Below are 17,035 nucleotides of genomic sequence, written 5' to 3' on the forward strand. Positions count from 1 at the left end.
ACAGGCCTTGCGGGTGACACTGAAGGACTCGAGTGTGAATAACTGGAGAGCCTACTCAAATTCTTCAGCTGTTTACACTGCCTTCAGATCTGGTTAAACATCAGATTAGGATGTGGACAGTTTTTGGATGTAAATGCTAAACCTCTCTCAGACCCATCTTCCAATATACCAGGTATGAATTCTTAAAAGAAATTTGGAATGTAACATTCTTAAAATTCTCTTGAATACTTTTAAATGGGACCCAAACTAAGGACTGAATGCCAGGTAAGTGGCATTCATTAAGTCTCCCATATCTAATTTACACCAGAAGAGTAGTGCTCAGGAGAGATCTAGATATTTCCAGTTCATGTTAGCTTTCCAGGTATAATTTCCTCATAGATGTATTAGTGGAGGGGTTGAAGTGTTTGATAATCTGAACAAATGACATGACAAGAAAGGTCACCCCATCACTACACTCTACATTGGCAGCTCTACATTACTGAAGGTGACTGGTTCCAACAGGTTTCTGGCAACCTGAGTATAGACACATCCCCATCTACCTGGTGCTAGCTTTTCTTGTCCTTGTGATAAGCCAAGGGGGAGTGAATAAATCTAAGAAGCATCATAGCTCTACAAACTACACTTCTGACTGAAGAAAAGCATGTCTCTACAAAGAAGTGTGTTTGTTTTTGTAACCAATACCTAGCAAAGGGGTTTAGGGTAGAAGGCGGGGAGTGATGCCTGCACTGTCAGTCAAGTTCTGTGCAGTGAAAGGCGGATGGAGCATGCAGACGGAACGGGAAGACAGTCTCAATGAGCCCCACCCGTTAGGGCAATGACACCTCCTTACTAGAAGCTGTTGTTCATGTTCAGTCATGCTTGTCCAGAAGGAAGGTCATACCAGCCATGCCAGGGTGTGGAGGAAGATTTGATCATGTGTGAGCCGCTGTGCTGACCCAACCACCTGCATTCTCGGAACAGTCTAGAAGTCAGCGGAGCATGAGGCAAAAACTTTCTGTCTGCAGGCATTCTGTGGGAATGTTTTGGCTGTGCTCCCAGTCTCTCTGATGCATGGGTCAAATGCCCTACACATAGTATACCTATCCCACCACTACCCAGTTAGATTCCATGGCCTCTCACAGGACAATGGGGCCCAATGGAGGCCATTAAAGTGAAACTCCGACCCTTCGTCCTCATATTGAAGTTTATTCCTACTTCCCCTGCTCAGGAGGCACCTGTTGAGACAACGTTCTCCATGATCACAGACTGCTTTCCTAAGATTTGCTTTCCCCACAATACTCAGGTAACATGTCCCCTTTTACCCCACAATACTCAAGTAATGGTGCCAATATAAAGGAAAGATCAATTTTATTTAGGTTAGGGGATCTTACTTCAAAGAAGGCATGAACCACTTTCACATTCCTCATTAACAAATGCTTCTGGGCACTACCTTGCCGGCCCAGGTACTCTCTCTAATCCTAAACTGAGAGTCTCAGCCCTCAGTCCACTATTTCTGGTCTCTTGTGTCAGGTGCCTTCCAGAGTTTGGAAAAAAAAAAAAAAAAAAAAAAAAAGAGGGTATTCCCATCTATCTGTCGACAATTTCTTTTCTGTCCTGGTCCTGCATAAGACCTGTCCCGGTATAAACAAGTTCTCACTGATGAAATGAGCTGCAGTTTTGACGCTCAAGAGGTACTATTCTTTGAGGACAGAAGTTGACCTTTACATCCTTCTCCTTTCCCTTCTTTAAAAAAAGAAGTGGCCGGGCGGTGGTGGCGCACGCCTTTAATCCCAGCACTCGGGAGGCAGAGCCAGGCGGATCTCTGTGAGTTCGAGGCCAGCCTGGGCTACCAAGTGAGTCCCAGGAAAGGCGCAAAGCTGCACAGAGAAACCCTGTCTCGAAAAACAAAAACAAAAAAAACAAAAAAAAAAAAAAAAAAAAAAAAAAAAGAAGTGAATGGCAGCCTCTGGCTATCATTTGTCTCCGTAGAAACAGGGGCCCCTGGTAGTGGCTGCTACAGCTAGCTCCCTCTTGCTCTGCTTGACTCACATCCAGTAGGAAGGGAACTGGCAGGCAGCCCAGGTCCATCACTTCAATCTTTACTCTAGACATCTTCCTAACAGCTAGGCGTTTGACCCCATATACTCTCCTTTCCCCTTTGCATGTACTGGTTTCCTAAAGTCATTTCTCAGTTACTATATTTTGTATAGATTATTGAGCATATTTGTCTATAAAATTCCATGTTCAGTTGGGATCAATGCTTATTGACCTAGCTACCAGAGAGACTGAGGTCAGGAGTTTTATAGCCAGCCTGGATGATAAACTGTTGCGGAATATTTGTTTACACTGCATAAAGATGTTGTCTGTGTTTTGCCTCAGCTGCCTAAGGCACCTGATTGGTTTAATAAAGAGATGAGTGGTCAATAGTTAGGCAGGAGAGAATAGGCAGGACTTCCAGGCAGAGGGAGGAACTCAGGGTCAGATTATTGTGCGGCAGGACAGAGGGAGCCAGACATACAGAATAGAGGAAAGGTAAAGAGCCACATAGCAGAATGTAGATTAATAGAAACAGGTTAATTTATGTTATAAGAGCTAGTTGGGAACAAGCAAGCCTAAGCTAAAGGCCAAGCTTTCATAATTAATAATAAGTCTCTATGTCATTATTTGGGGACTGGTGGTCCAAAGAAAGTCTGATGAGAAAGTCCAACAACAATAAACTTCCCTCAAAAAAACAAAACACATAAAACAAAGACAACAAAGGTCGCATGAGTTGATCTCTTTCTACCAAACAGAACTTTTACTCACACAGAACTGAAATCACTGGCTGGGATCTTCCCTATGTGAGTGCAGACGGACTGGAAGGAAGCATTTCCAGCTAACAGTCCCTAAATAGTCCAGGGCAGTTCCTCCCCAGGCTAAACTACCTCATTTCCCTTAACTTTCCCATTACAGCCTGAAGTCCCAAGTACATATCCATAGGCAGTCCAGTCCTGAAAATGACAGTCTCATGTGATGGGGCCCCAAATGAAGTCACCACTCTCAAAGTAGCCTCACTAGCTCAGAGCCATTCCCTCTGTAGGAACCCAGCTTCACCACAGAGAAAGCCTGTCTGTGGCACAGGCTGAAATAACAGTGTCAAACCAAGCCCAAAGCTATGCTTCATGGCAGAATGGAAGGCTTCGGTCACTGAGACATGTCACTTCAGCCTGGCAGGAGGTTCTTCTTAAGTTTCTGAAAGATGGCAGAACCTCATCATTCATTTATCTTCCTTTGTGGAGGAGGAAAAGATAACCATCTTTATAGTAAGCCAAGAGTGAATCAACATTCACCACTCCCCAGCCCTTCCAGAAGAAGAACAAGGTTGGGCCCTTCAAGATGGTCACCTCGTGCCCAACAGGAAAAAATGGAGGGTAGTATCGTGGGTGGAGAGAAGAACACACACGATGATAAGGACAAGGCTCTGCTGCCCAGGGACACCTTGTATCACTTAGGAGCCAGTGAGAACCAACTGAGAAAGGAGGAGGAATATGGACTGGGAGAAGGATGACAAATGATCTTGGAGAATGATCACCTGGCAAAACCACTGGGGCTTCTTCTCCAGGCCTGCAGCAGTTACAGCTGCCTTTTATCTTAAATGGGACAGATATAGGGCACAGATGGCCTCTGCTTTCCAGAGATGACACAATCAAATACCGTGCTTTGAGGGAAGAACTGCATACTGTTCTAATTCAGCAACTCTGAGGAGGGAGGGGGCCTCAGAAGAGCAGCTTATAATCTTGACCCTCAGTTTTCTCACCTGTAAAGCTGGTGAGCGAGCTGGGTTATATAAACACGGAACACATTATGAAACAGTCTGATCTGAGAAAATATAAAATCTCCACTGAAGGCCAATAAGCTCCCAGGGAGGATCCTAGAACCCTGAAAGAAGTACAGAGCAGTTCACTGGTGCGCACGGGCACCAGAGGAGAGATGTTGATTCCGGGCCATAAACACACAGTTTCTGTGCTTCTTGTTCATTTCCTCTTCGAAGAGGGTGAGGGGAAGAGATGTTGCCTTTCTTAACAAATCAGAAAAACGTTGATGAGTGGGCACGTTTCGGTGTTTGCTAGCACCGGCTTGCACAGCCCAAACAGGTTGGACAGGTTGGATATTTAAACAAAGGTGGAAAAATGTGAGGTATAAAGCCCAGGGAAGTGCTGCCCTGGAAATGCAGCCAGCACCCTTGCAGGTCTCCATCTGTGAGCTAGTGCTGGAAACCAGAATCCTCCTCCATGCTACTAATTTCTTGTTATAAAATTGAACTGGATCCACACCCACTGTCTATGCCAAATCCTTGGACCATGGGGCCGATGCACAGTGGAAGAGGCCATGACAAACTTCTCATCCTGCTCCCAGCACACCTATCCCTTGCCTGCTGTGACCTAGTTCTCAGCTCTCCTAACTACTGGGCTGTTCAAGTATGGGCAAGCATGATGCTCTGGGTTTTCATATCATCCACTAGTTTCACCTAGTATGACTAAGCTTTTGAAATATTTCAACAAAATATCACACTGCCTGCATTCAAGAGAAAACCTTGGTATTTACTTCCTCTCCAAAGAAGACGAATAAATAAACATTTCTACTGCTATAACAGAAGAAAGGCTGTTAAAAATATTAGCATCCAGCCAGCCAAATGATAAAGGATTATGGACCAGATCATGAACTTGAGAAGCGGCACTAAGGGAAGACGGCCTGACTGCCATTTAACACACGCTGTGTGTGGACAGTTTTATGACTTCTTTCCCTCCCTTCAACCTGACTGAACTCCAAGTGGGCTTTCAGAAAGAAATAAAAAATAAGCACCAGTCACAAGTACACTTTTAAATTATTCACTCAAAAAGAAAACTGCAGTGATCCTTGAAAAGTATATTAAAGAAGGAAAAACCAAAGTGGAAGAAAACACTGCCATCTCCAGACAGCTACTCAAGAGACGCAATCAACAGCAGCTAACTTTCTGCTTTGATGTTTTCTCAGGCGCTTTATCTTATTTGAATAATAAAATTAAGTGAGAGGTCACTCTCGCCTACTCCTTCTCAGAGAATAATCATAGTGTTCTGCTAGGTGCAGATTTCTAAAATGCAAAGTAAAAGCACTGAAAAGAGCCATAGAATATCATTTAATAGCTCAGTGCAAATCCACACCCCACTCTAAGTATAAATTCATCACAGAACAAGCAGAAAAGATGTATTCAGATAACGATGAGAATTTACACAATTTAAAAATGGAGACTTAGGCATCTGGTACATAGCTTCTCTGCAAAACACTGTTTTTGACCAGACTTGGGTTCTTAGAATGCATCCTGTTCCTCCATTTTTAAAGGGCACAGAGTCTGTTTTCTGCTGTTTGTAAATTTGTGTGCAGATCTGGCATGCAACAGACTGTTGGACAAAATATCTTAAGAGAACATGTATTGGGCCAAGTTGTTAAGCACCTAATGCCAGTTGTAGGCTTAGCTCTGAATCCTAGGACAGACCCTGGGAGACTTTTCTGGCCATTCCATGGAGACCTCTTTCCTAGAAAGCCAGAATGGAAGGAAGGTTGATCAACGGCTGCAGAAGCAGTCCAGAAAATGTCACCTTTATCAAAGCATCCAAGTCCCAAACCTGGTCACTGAGATATCAACAAAGGCTAAAAATGTTTAAATACAATCAAACAAGATAGCTTTAAATATAACCAAGTAAGAAAGCTAATTATTGAAAGCTTAATAATGTAATTAGGGGAAAATTGGTAACTTAAGAATTCTCCTGTGATGAGCAGATTTATAAATGTTTATGTTCATTGTCCAGGGAAAAACAATAGGCCACTGAATCATTTGGATACTCAACAGGATGCTGTTGAGGAGTGAAAAGGGATTAATATATATAATTTTTTTTCTTCCCTGGTTACAAGTTTCAACACTTAAAGAAAGTCCTCTAAACTATATCACAGGTGTGTTTACTTTAAAATAAAATATTAGATATGCTGATGATACTTAACACTATTACCATAAAACTACCACTCACTGAATACTCAACATATATGTTTTTTGTGTGTGATGTGTATGCATTAACATATATTCAGTGATGTTAATATTCTGTGTGTATATACAATTAAATTCACACATGAAATCTTTGGTAATCTCAGTTATATCGTTGCATGCAAGATAACATTTATATATGATCTTTTTGTCTGTTTTTTTTTTTTGTTTTTGTTTTTGTTTTTTTCGAGACAGGGTTTCTCTGTGTAGCTTTGCGCCTTTCCTGGGACTCACTTGGTAGCCCAGGCTGGCCTCGAACTCACAGAGATCCGCCTGGCTCTGCCTCCCGAGTGCTGGGATTAAAGGCGTGCGCCACCACCGCCCGGCCACTTCTTTGTCTGTTTTGTTTTTAGACAGGGTCTCACTCTGTAGCCCAGTCTGGTGTGCAACTCTGAGATCCTTCCAAATCCTGTGCTGGGATTAGAGGTGTATATCACTGTGTCCAACTATGATGTATGGTCTTCTAAGCCGAATTAAAGGTATTAAGATTTCCAGTTGTGGCATGATAAATTTAATTCGTTACATACATTTTGATTGGCTTTGAAAATTATAAATTCAGAAACTCAAGTTCCATTTGCTTTTGGGATACCATCTTACAAGGACTCCAATTTGCAGTAAGGCTTGTTAAGGAAGGGAATGACTCAGTTGCCTTTAGCCTACTGGCTATGGGTGGGACAGGACCTCTGATGGTCTTTTCTGTGTCGAACACACAGATTGCAAGCCCAGTGCCACTCTGAGATCTTTGGCAGCAGTTAACTCTGCAGCTCACACACAATTGAGCCTGTATGATAATGAGTATTCAGAGACGGGTAATGCCTGGGGGCGCTCACCAACCTAAGACAGAGCCCCTGTGTGGCCTAGGCAGGCGTCTCCATGACGGGTAAGGTGACCTGCTGATGTCCCACGTAACCTAAGTCAGAAGCTCATTTTTTAGTAAAAGGGGGACCTGTAGGGCCCTGGCACCCGTTTTGGGTAACTGTTGCCTTGCTTGCTGACCTTGATCTTGATATCCTCCCTATGGTAATTCCCTGCCGGGTTCCACCCTCCTGAATGCTTAAAGGAAGAAGTTCCTTGTCTGTGTATCCTGCATAATGGGCGTTAACAGCTTAGATGAATGATTGTAAAACATCTGTAGTGAACTTCTGGCCTCCGGGGTTCTCCCATTGTGCTGTAAGCCTGTATTTAAGACCTCTCTCCTCCTTCAATAAACAGCATTCGGCATAAAAAAAAAAAAAAAAAAGATTTCCAGTTGTTCCTAAAGCAATTTACTTTTAACTTGTCTTGTTTCTTCAAAATAGGTACCTTCTTTTAAAAAAAAAAGTTTTTCTTCCTTTCTTTAGAACTATCTAAAGGTCAGGTATCTATAGTTCCAGCTACTTGAGAGGACAACTACAGCCCAGATGTTTGGGGCCAGTCTAGGATGCCATAGGTAGACCCTATCTCAAATAAACAAAGAAGAACAGGTAGGGAATATTTATAGGAAACAAGACTTCACAGTTTGTCCTTAGTGGAATGCCCCACAGGTTTTTCTCATGGAACTAATTTCTTGCCTGACACCTTCCTTCCCACAGAGGAACATGGTGACAGGGTGAACAGGTAATTAAAAGACATTTTGTGAGGGGACTGGCTGAACCTTTGCATGGTCACCTCCACACTTGAGAAGCAGCAAGTTATCAGGATTCATTACAGGGAGTCCTCAGAAACTCAGTATGACTATGAGAGAATTTCACAGGGCTCTTCCTCTTGGTGGGGACAGAGGGTAAAGAAATGACTATCCCCTTGGAGACACTGCCTCACCTCTGCTCCTTGTCCTGTTTAGTGCTGACCACCTGTTCCAGAAAGCTGAGTTCAGCTGTGCGTGCAAGCAGCAGGCTTAGCTCAAGCATCGCAGAAGAGCAAGCTAACTTGAGAGCCTCTGGAGTCATTTATCATGGAGGAAGCCACATTTCTGTGCAGCTAAGATTTTCTTCAAGTATAAGAGGAACACGTAAGCCTCTATTCCTGAAGACTATCTGCTATCTAGCAGCATTCTTGGGGTCAGGCAATAAAGTCCATGGGAAAGCAGCTAGTTGATGCTTCAGATTTTCCTTTTCTCCTTCCTTCCTTCCTCCCTCCCTCCCTTTCTCTTTCTCTTCTTCTTAATTTTTATTTTATTTTTAAATTTTTTTGAGACAGGGTTTCTCTGTGTAGTTTTGGTGCCTGTCCTGGATCTTGCTCTGTAGACCAGGCTGGCCTCCAACTCACAGAGATCTACCTGCCTCTCTCTGTCACCAGAGTGCTGGGATTAAAGGTGTGCACCACCACACTAGGTTCTTTTCACCTTCCTATGACAGTCAAAATAAGAACACATGCCTGCTCTTCACAGAGTAAAGGGAAAGGCTGTCAGGGGAGCGCCTTCCAGGTCTTCAGCCCCTTCCAGCCCAACAAACACCTATAATTCTATGCCTTAGAGTCTGGGAAACGAGCACAGTGGAGTCGAGTTTCCTACTTCGCAAAGACAATTATGGTCTGCAGGCTTTTGTTTTTGTTTTTTGTAGACATTTCAAACAAGGTCTCTCCCCATCTTCTCTTTCCAGGTCTCACTTCGTCATGGCTCCACAACTGAAGGCTTTCTGAACAACCTTTACAAACTGCAGATGCCCTTCTTCCTGCATCAGCCTCACCTGGAGCATGTGTTCTGGCTTGGTTTCCTGAGTTTGTTTTGGAAGGCACACTCTGTTTAATCCTAATTTTCAACATGAGAGCAGCTGATAAAGAGTTTGGGAAAGTCAGTGGCTGGACCCACAGTGATGTTTCTGTGAATTATTTTCTGTGCTTGACGGGAGTCTGTTATTCTGCTCATAAACTAAGCTATGGGTTTGAGATAAGGAATTTTTAGGGAGCTGGAAAGAAAGTTCAGTTGAAAAAGTGTTGCTAGACAGGCATTAGGACCTGAGTTTGGATCCCCAGCATGCACAGAAGTCACAGGAGAAGTCAAGCCCTTCAGCACACACCTGCAGTACCAGTGCTGAGAAGGCAGAGGCAGGCAGATCCCTGGAGCTCACTGGCTGGCCAAACAGCCTGGCTGATTTGGTGAACTCCAGGTTCAATGAGACCTGTTTCAAAAAATAAGGTAAAGAGCAACTGAAGAAGATACCTGACAATCTCTAGCCTTCACTTGCTTATGTAAATCACATAAAAATATGTATAGAAGCAGCACCCCCCCCCACACACACACACATTTTCAAACTTCAAAAACATGAGAACTGCAGGACTGGAACCACATATGATAATACACTCTTTTAAAAAGTCTCCTACCTAAACTTTCTCAAAATTTCTTGACTCTATCTACCTTTAGTTTTAAGACAGCACATTATGCTGAATGTCCTGGCGTGCACATGTAGTATTAGTACCTGAGAGGCTGAGACAGGATGATTGTGTAGAGTCCTGGGTAACATACTTTAATGAATGAGTGAGTGAACACACACATTCATACACAAATCAAACTACCATGTAAATTTACTTAATGTAATTAAGGTATAAGAAATATACGCTTTATGGGTGCTGCAAAGCAACTATCAATGTGACTACCCAGAACAGTTTAGTATGCTGTCTCACTGTGTTTATCTGACTAATGTGACAATCACACAGCTAAAGGACTGACTTAAAAACTAGAATAACCAAAACATTCATAGAACAGCTAGTGGCCAAAGAAGTGAAGTACTCCACTAAAGGGACCTCAGTATCAGCCAAGAACTCCCTGGAGCCTGGGTCCATGGAGCTTATGCTGTGAGACTGGTCATGCTCCCCCTCTTAATGTTAACAACAAAAAATCCTGGAATAGAGCCTAGACCTGTCTCATAAGGCAACCACTGGAAGGTCAGAGTTCATCTGCAAGAATTGTGTACACATGGAGGCACATCACACAGACAGCCTTTAGAGCACAAACTGAGGAAGGCTCCTCAGTGACATTGTATCCTGCCTTCTCATGGATTTAAGTCTTCAAAGAAACTGAATTCTGCATTTAAAAAGTTGGCTAAGTACATGCAATGAGCTATACCTGAGATCGAAAGAAATAAAAAAACAGAAAACCATTCCAAGGGAAATCAGGCCACATCAGAGATTAGATGCAATTTGTGCCAATCAAGAGAGAGATTGATAATCAGATCATATGGCCATTGAGTCAAAGGAAACTGGTTATGGCCAGTCATAAATATAGGTGTCGGTATGGTGGCACACACTGATAGCCTATAACTTAGGAGGCTGAATCAGAAGAAATGAATTTGAGGCTAGCTGTGATGACATAGCCAGACCCCAGACCCTATCTTAAAGCAAAAAACAAAACCAAGATGGAACTGGGAAAGTCAGATGGGTTCACAGGTGTCCGGGGAAGCCACGGTGTAGTCCTCTGGCAGTCTGGCTCAGTGTCAAATCCGAAAACCCACAAGGGAGCTCCTGTATGCTACTCGATCCTGGTAGGTACCAAAGGACCCCGGGAAGCAACAGCAGGGAAATGGGGAAAGGACTTGGGTCCCAAATACTACATTCTCAGTTGACTGCTTCCTTCCATCCATGGCCACCAGAACTTCAGGTCTCATTGTTTTAATTCCTATACACATCCCGGGACAGTTTTGGCTCCTGATTAATGTAGCACAGGTATGTGGTTAGGAGAGAGCACAGATCACCACTGAAGTCTCAGATTCTGGAATGGATCCATCCAGGCATATAAATCTAACTCCACTCTGACACATTTTTGTCAGTGTTTTCACATTTTTATAATTTTTTTGAAAGTATAGCTTTGCCAACAAATGAAGGTGATAATGACTTTGTGACTGATTAGCAAAAATCGAATGTTCTTTTAACCCACTCTTTACAAGTTTTAGCAGAAAAGACAAAAAATAAATGTAGTGTTGGGAGAAACATCCCATAGGAGGGGACAGGACAGACGGACAAAAACACTAACAAAGACAACAAACACAGATGCAGACAAAATTCGCAAAATCTAACCCACTTTCACTATAAAAAAAAAAAAATCCAACAAACTTGGAATAGAGATGAACTTCCTTCAGCTGGTAAATTTCATTTAAGATAACCGACAACCCGAATCATAGTTAAAAGGGAAGGGCTGGACACTTTCTTCGGAAAAGGAGCAAAAAGACAAGAATGTCTACACGCTTTTACTTCCATTTATTAAAGGTCTGTGCACTCCAAGAGATAAGACAGAAAATCAATGGCCTCCAGAATAGAAAAAAGAATGAAGCTATCTCTACTGCAAATACCGTGATCTTGGGAGGAGGGAATCCTAAGGAATCTACTAAAAAACTCCTAAGAACAAAGAAAGAAGCCTAGAAAGATTTCAGGAAACAAGATCAATGCATAAACTTGAACTGTTATCTATATACCAGCACTGAACTGAAAACAATCCTACTCAGTACCACCATAAGGAATAAAAGAGGAACTTCATCTAACAAAGCCTAAAACTAATTAATAATAATCTGAAAACCTTGAGACACTGCTCAAGGAAACCCAGACAGACCAAATGAATGGGGAAGCAGCCTCCGCCACTGGATGGAAAGACTCGATATTGTTAAGGTGGCAGTAATGGGGCTGGGATGCAGCTCAGTGGTGGATTGCTTCCCTAGGCCCAGGGTTCGATTCCTAGTTCTGACAAAACAAAATAAAAACAAATAAAAAAGCCCCCAAAGATGGCAATATACCAAAACCGACTTACTGACTGAATGTACCCCTACAATAACTGTAGCTGCTCTTTCTGAAGAAACTGACCTCAGTTCCTAAATTCCACATAGGGTAAGGGTCTAGCTCAGTACCAAACTACTTGCCCAGCCTATCTGGAGCCCTAATACTCCTCCAAACAACAAAACTGAATTATCCAGACAGAAATGCAAACAAGTCAGATTAATCAAAACAAGTTTGAATTTAGGCATGACTTTAATACTGGGGCTCAGAAGGCAACTTAAAAAGGTGAAAGACTCAAACTTCCTTATTGAAGACTCATCTGAAAGTCAGAGTAAGCAATACACTGTGGTAATGGCCTTGGGCTAGGTACCCAGATCAACGGAGCAGAAGGAAGATGAGATTCTTTCGACATTTGTGAATTTTTGACAAGAGCAGCAAGGTAATTCAACGAGGAAAAGAAAAGTAAGCTATCCATATTTATTAACTCAAAACGGATCATAAACTTAAGTCTAACAAACTGTGAACCTCCTTACGCTACCTTATCCCTCTTTGAGTAGACAAATACAGTGTTTGGGGAGGACCGAGTTTCACTGATGCACTGCCAGAAACATCCTTTGTCAAAGAGAGCAATTTGTCTTTAACAGGTATATTTGATATGTTTAATTTTAATCACAGACACGATCTCAAAAGGAGAAATTTTTACATCAGAAGTGATTTGGGTAACGATTAGAGATGTACAACGGTGAATGAACCACCGGCCATCAGCAGTGAGGGTCAAAACAGGAGGCTCTTCTCAGCAGTGTGTCCACAGCCACATGCCAGCTTCGAACCACTACACAGAGCTCTATTCAGTAGGAAAAGATGTGGAATCATCCAAGAGAGGAGCAGCTACCCTGGGACCAGGCTGAGAGTATCAAGTGTGGGATAGACAGAGGAGGCGGGAAAATAAAAGGAACAGAACAGGCTTCAAATACAAGTCAGTGACACCACCCTGGTCAATATGGTGGTCAAATAACCAAAAGCTACAATGTAAAATCACGTGTTAATGTAAAATGACAATGCGAAACAGTGTAGGTATATTAAAAAGTGAAAGAATCCACTTCCTTCTTTGATGCCCAATAAGAATTGAAACAGGGGTTGAGATCCAGCAGAGCACTTTATAATATTGAGGGTTTTAACTGGCAAATACATTCATTCTGGCCAAATACCCCCACACATAAAATAAAACAAAATTATAAAACTGAGGCCTTTCATGAAATTGTAGCATACCTCACTTCTAGAAGCTTAGCCCAAGATTCACCAGCTATAAATTATTGAAGAATTACTTAGATATCACATAATATCAACAGATAATATTTATTGAATGTTTACCATGTGCCTGGAACTACTTGCTAAACTCATACCTTCTAATCCTCATCCTAATCCAACTAAGTAGACTGGGTTCAATGCCCAGCAGCAAACAACAACAACAATTTAAAATGGATGTCCAAAGAGATAAAGAACAGAACTTTACAAACACTAAAAGAGTCTGGTGTGTCACTGACTCTGTGAGAATGTGATATTTTGAGTCTCTTCTCATAATTCTATTCCTAAAATGTTCTTAAAATGTTTGCATTTGTGCTGGGCGGTGGTGGTGCACGCCTTTAATTCCAGCACTCGGGAGGCAGAGGCAGGCAGATCTCTGTGAGTTCGAGGCCAGCCTGGTCTACAGAGCGAGTTCCAGGAGAGGAGCAAAGCTACACAGAGAAATCCTGTCCCGAAAAACCAAAAAGTTTGCATTTGGAAGCTGTTTCTGCTCTAACCACTCAAAACACATGCTATTGCTCTATAAAATACATTCCCAGTGCTTCACCTCTCGGCATTTTAATACACCCACCTCTGTTCTCTTTCTGTCTCATCCCTGAAGGAGCATCACGCCAGGAAGTTATTTCCTAGCATTTATCAGATGTTCCCCCCAACACACACACATTTTATCCTCTTTCTGAAGCCTCAGAACCAGGCCACTTAACTATTCAAAGGCTCCACTTTTTTTTTTTTTTTTTTTTTTTTTTTTAGGAAAACTTTTGTGAGATCTGGTAGGCACATGAAGATATTGTTTAAAGTGAAAGGCTGCATACATGATGCTTCGTCTTAAGGGTGCTTTGATATGCAATAAGCTACCCACCTCTGGCTGTCTCACAAAGAAAAACTCCAAGTGGTGGCACAGGGGAGATAACACTGTTCCACCCCAAAGGGCCAAAGGGCCAAAGGTTTAGCCTAGCCGATACCTCTGATACCCTGAGATGCTCCGAACAGGCAATTAAAACCATCTCAGACTTTTCTCTATGGGGAACAGAAAAAAATGAAAACTCTGAGGTTGTAAGGCAAGTAAGTCTACTGCTGGTGCTCAGTGGCCCAGTGGTGCCGTCAGCCACCCCAGCAAAGGACACCTCACCTACCTGTGCATGTTCCCATTGGTGGTGAAAGACTGACCACACACGGTACACTTGTAAGGCCTTTCGCCGGAGTGCACCAGCATGTGGCGATCCAGGGAACTGGCAGAGCTCAGTGACTTCTTACAGATGCTGCATGAGTGGTCAGCTCCTCCAGTGTCCGTGTTGTGCTACAGAAAGCAATCGGTGCAACCGTCACTTGAGAAGATGGCATTAGAAATACAGATCTAATAACAGCCAGTCAGTTTCTCAACCTTTGTCTCGTTCCTTTTTAAGTGTCTTTGAAAGAGCCAAAAGCATTAGGGACACGGGCATATAATTATTTTGTTGATTTGTCTTCCACTCCCATATTCTAGTTCTGAAAATTAGTTCTACTGCAAAGCTGAGACAGAGCTAGTCGTTGCAGGTCGATGGGTTAAATGAACACATATAATAACTCCTCTGGCTGGAAGGAGTCTTAACTATATAGCCAATATGTGAAATAAATACGGTTTTCACACTGGGAGGCTCCAAACCGGGTTCCAGTTTGACGACCTAGACTGGTTGTTAGAGAACAGAGAAACCTGTATAGGAGGTAGTCTGGGCTTCTGAAATGTGGTAAGAAACATTTCTACCCAAATTCAAGTTTCTTTAGGAAGTTTCTCAGTGTCATTACTATTTAGCAGCCTGTTCTGATTTGAATGCACCCATCATTTCCCACTGACCTCTCTTCCCCAGCAGTCTCTCATGAAGCAGCAATGGAGTAAGGGGGATAAATAAGAATACAGTCTACTGTAAAGATCTCAAGTCTAGGCCATCCTCAGCTGCACGAAGTACATTTGTATCAACTAAAAAGCAGGGATGGGCATGATATGACACATTTGTCTTCTAGCACTCAGGAAGCAGGCTGAGGCAGGAGGACTGGGGGCTTTCAGCCAGCTTAATTACATAGCAAGACCCTGTTAAGAAATACTAAGTTGGGGGGGGGGGAGCAGGTGTGGTGATATATGCCTGCAATCCCAGCACTAAGAAGGCTGAGGTAGAGGGCTGCTAAGAGTTCTGGGATAACCAGGGCTACAAACTGAATTCAAAGCCAGCATGGACTAGGACTCCATGAAAAGATACCCGTAATCTGTTCCCCTTCCTCCACACACATATACAGAACCAGAAAAAGTACAGAGGATGGGGCAGGGAGATTGACACTTGTAATCTTTTATCATAAGAGATTTAGTTCATACCATTACAAACAATAAGAAACACAATGTCGAGATAAGTGATCAGTTAACTGTATGTTCAACTATGTTTGAAAAACGTATTCTTAAGACTCTGTCATAGAAACATGACTATGCAAAAATTATTTCATAATGACCCCAAGATTGCTAAAACACTAAATTTTAATAGCTTACAATTTACTGGACAATTCAATCAAGATCAAAGCATCCCCTTAGCGAGATAGTTTTAACCGAAAATACAGAAGTAGCAGCAAACCTGACGGATGTGCATGGTCAGCTGGTGCTGGGTGGTGCAAATCTTTTCACATAGGGGGCAGCTGTAGGAAGACTTCTCCTCTTTCGTCTCCTAAAGAGATTAAAGCAGAGCATGAATAGCCAATCACAGCAAACTGGTACCTTCTGTTTAAGCCCATGTCTTAAGAGCTGGGTCTAGGCAGCTGAAACCATTAGACTGGAGCTTGTCCAGGTGTTTGTGCAAGTCACTTGCCCATCTGCCCTCTGTTTCCTTGCTTCCAAAGGAGAAAACTAACATTGGCCACACTGTGCTAAGACTAAACTAGTCGACAAAGAGTAGGCAGTGCCACAATGCTCAGCAGACAAGAGGCTCACAGGTCTACAGTCGTCTATCATACTTCATTTCACTAACCCCAGTGAGTGAAAACCGCCTTGTCACCTACAGCTCAGCTGGGACAGGGTGTAGTTCTCCCTCCACTCACACCTAAGCTCCAGGGACTATTTCCTTTTGTGGTTTGCTAGTTTGTTATTGTCTCGAGTAGCCCAAGTTGGCCTCCTTAAACAGCCTAGACTTTCTTTAACTCTTGATTCTCTTGCCTCCGCCTTCCATGTGCTGAGACAGCCAGGTCTCAAGGTCCCTCAGGAACTTAAGAGAGATTATGAAAAGTCCACCCTACCTTGGAAGGGTTTCTTAGTGCCTAGCAGTAATACTCAGTGGGAATAACAAAGTTCTGCCCATAATGCTAGCATCTTCTTGACAGTGTTCATAAATAAAGAAGAATTCTGACCCTGTCAAAAGTAGTCAAAGATTTCCACAAGAGGTGATAAACTCAGCTCACTATTTGATTAGGTGGCTCATTTTATTTTCCCTCAAAACATACAGGACAAGCTTCCTTCAAGCAATATAGTCTTACTTTTCCAAGGAAAAGGCTAACTTCTTTCACTGACCCTTTGTTATAAGTTCCTCCTTCTAAGTAATTCATGGGAAATCACAAGGAATGCCCAGTATTACCTTCTTACCCACACAGAACTCAAGTATCATGGGTCCCTGTCTATGCTCCTAAACTAACTGTACTCACGCCTGGGCAGCTCTCAGGAATTGGAATGTTCCAATATTGCCATCACCAGGCTTCCAAAAACAGCAGGACCATCCAGAAGCTCTGAGCAATATAAACTTCTAGATTCTCAACATAGTAGTCCAGGGTTGGGGGAACACCTGAGATCTGTTTTTTTTTACAATCTCCCCAGCAGACACTGATGTACTTAGGTTTAGGGACAACTGATTACTTGATCAGGTGATCATGAGCACATCCACAGAGAATTCACGCAGAGTTGGATCCAGAGCTCACACTATGGCAAGTCCAGTCACAAGAAAGCATTTGGGGGAGGGAGGGGGGATGTTAGTGCTTAATGAAGTGAGAGGCAAGAGAGGAAGAGCGGCTGGATGC

The 17,035-nt window shown here is 42.8% G+C and overlaps 1 protein-coding gene across 6 annotated transcripts in view; it reads right to left on the reverse strand.

The window, feature by feature from the left end:
• The window catches only part of Rreb1 (ras responsive element binding protein 1), a 187,308-nt gene that overhangs the window by 42,638 nt on the left and 127,635 nt on the right, over window positions 1–17,035 (reverse strand). For all 6 annotated transcript variants that reach the window (XM_052728322.1, XM_052728323.1, XM_052728324.1 and 3 more), the window contains 2 exons: window positions 15,610–15,699; window positions 14,149–14,312 (listed from right to left, as the gene is read on the reverse strand). In XM_052728322.1, coding sequence (XP_052584282.1) covers window positions 14,149–14,312; window positions 15,610–15,699 — 254 coding nt within the window. The remainder of the gene's footprint in view (window positions 1–14,148; window positions 14,313–15,609; window positions 15,700–17,035) is intronic.

The sequence above is a fragment of the Peromyscus californicus genome, unplaced genomic scaffold, assembly GCF_007827085.1.
Source record: "Peromyscus californicus insignis strain IS unplaced genomic scaffold, ASM782708v3 Scaffold_8__1_contigs__length_139910024, whole genome shotgun sequence".
NCBI classification, from domain to species: domain Eukaryota; kingdom Metazoa; phylum Chordata; class Mammalia; order Rodentia; family Cricetidae; genus Peromyscus; species Peromyscus californicus.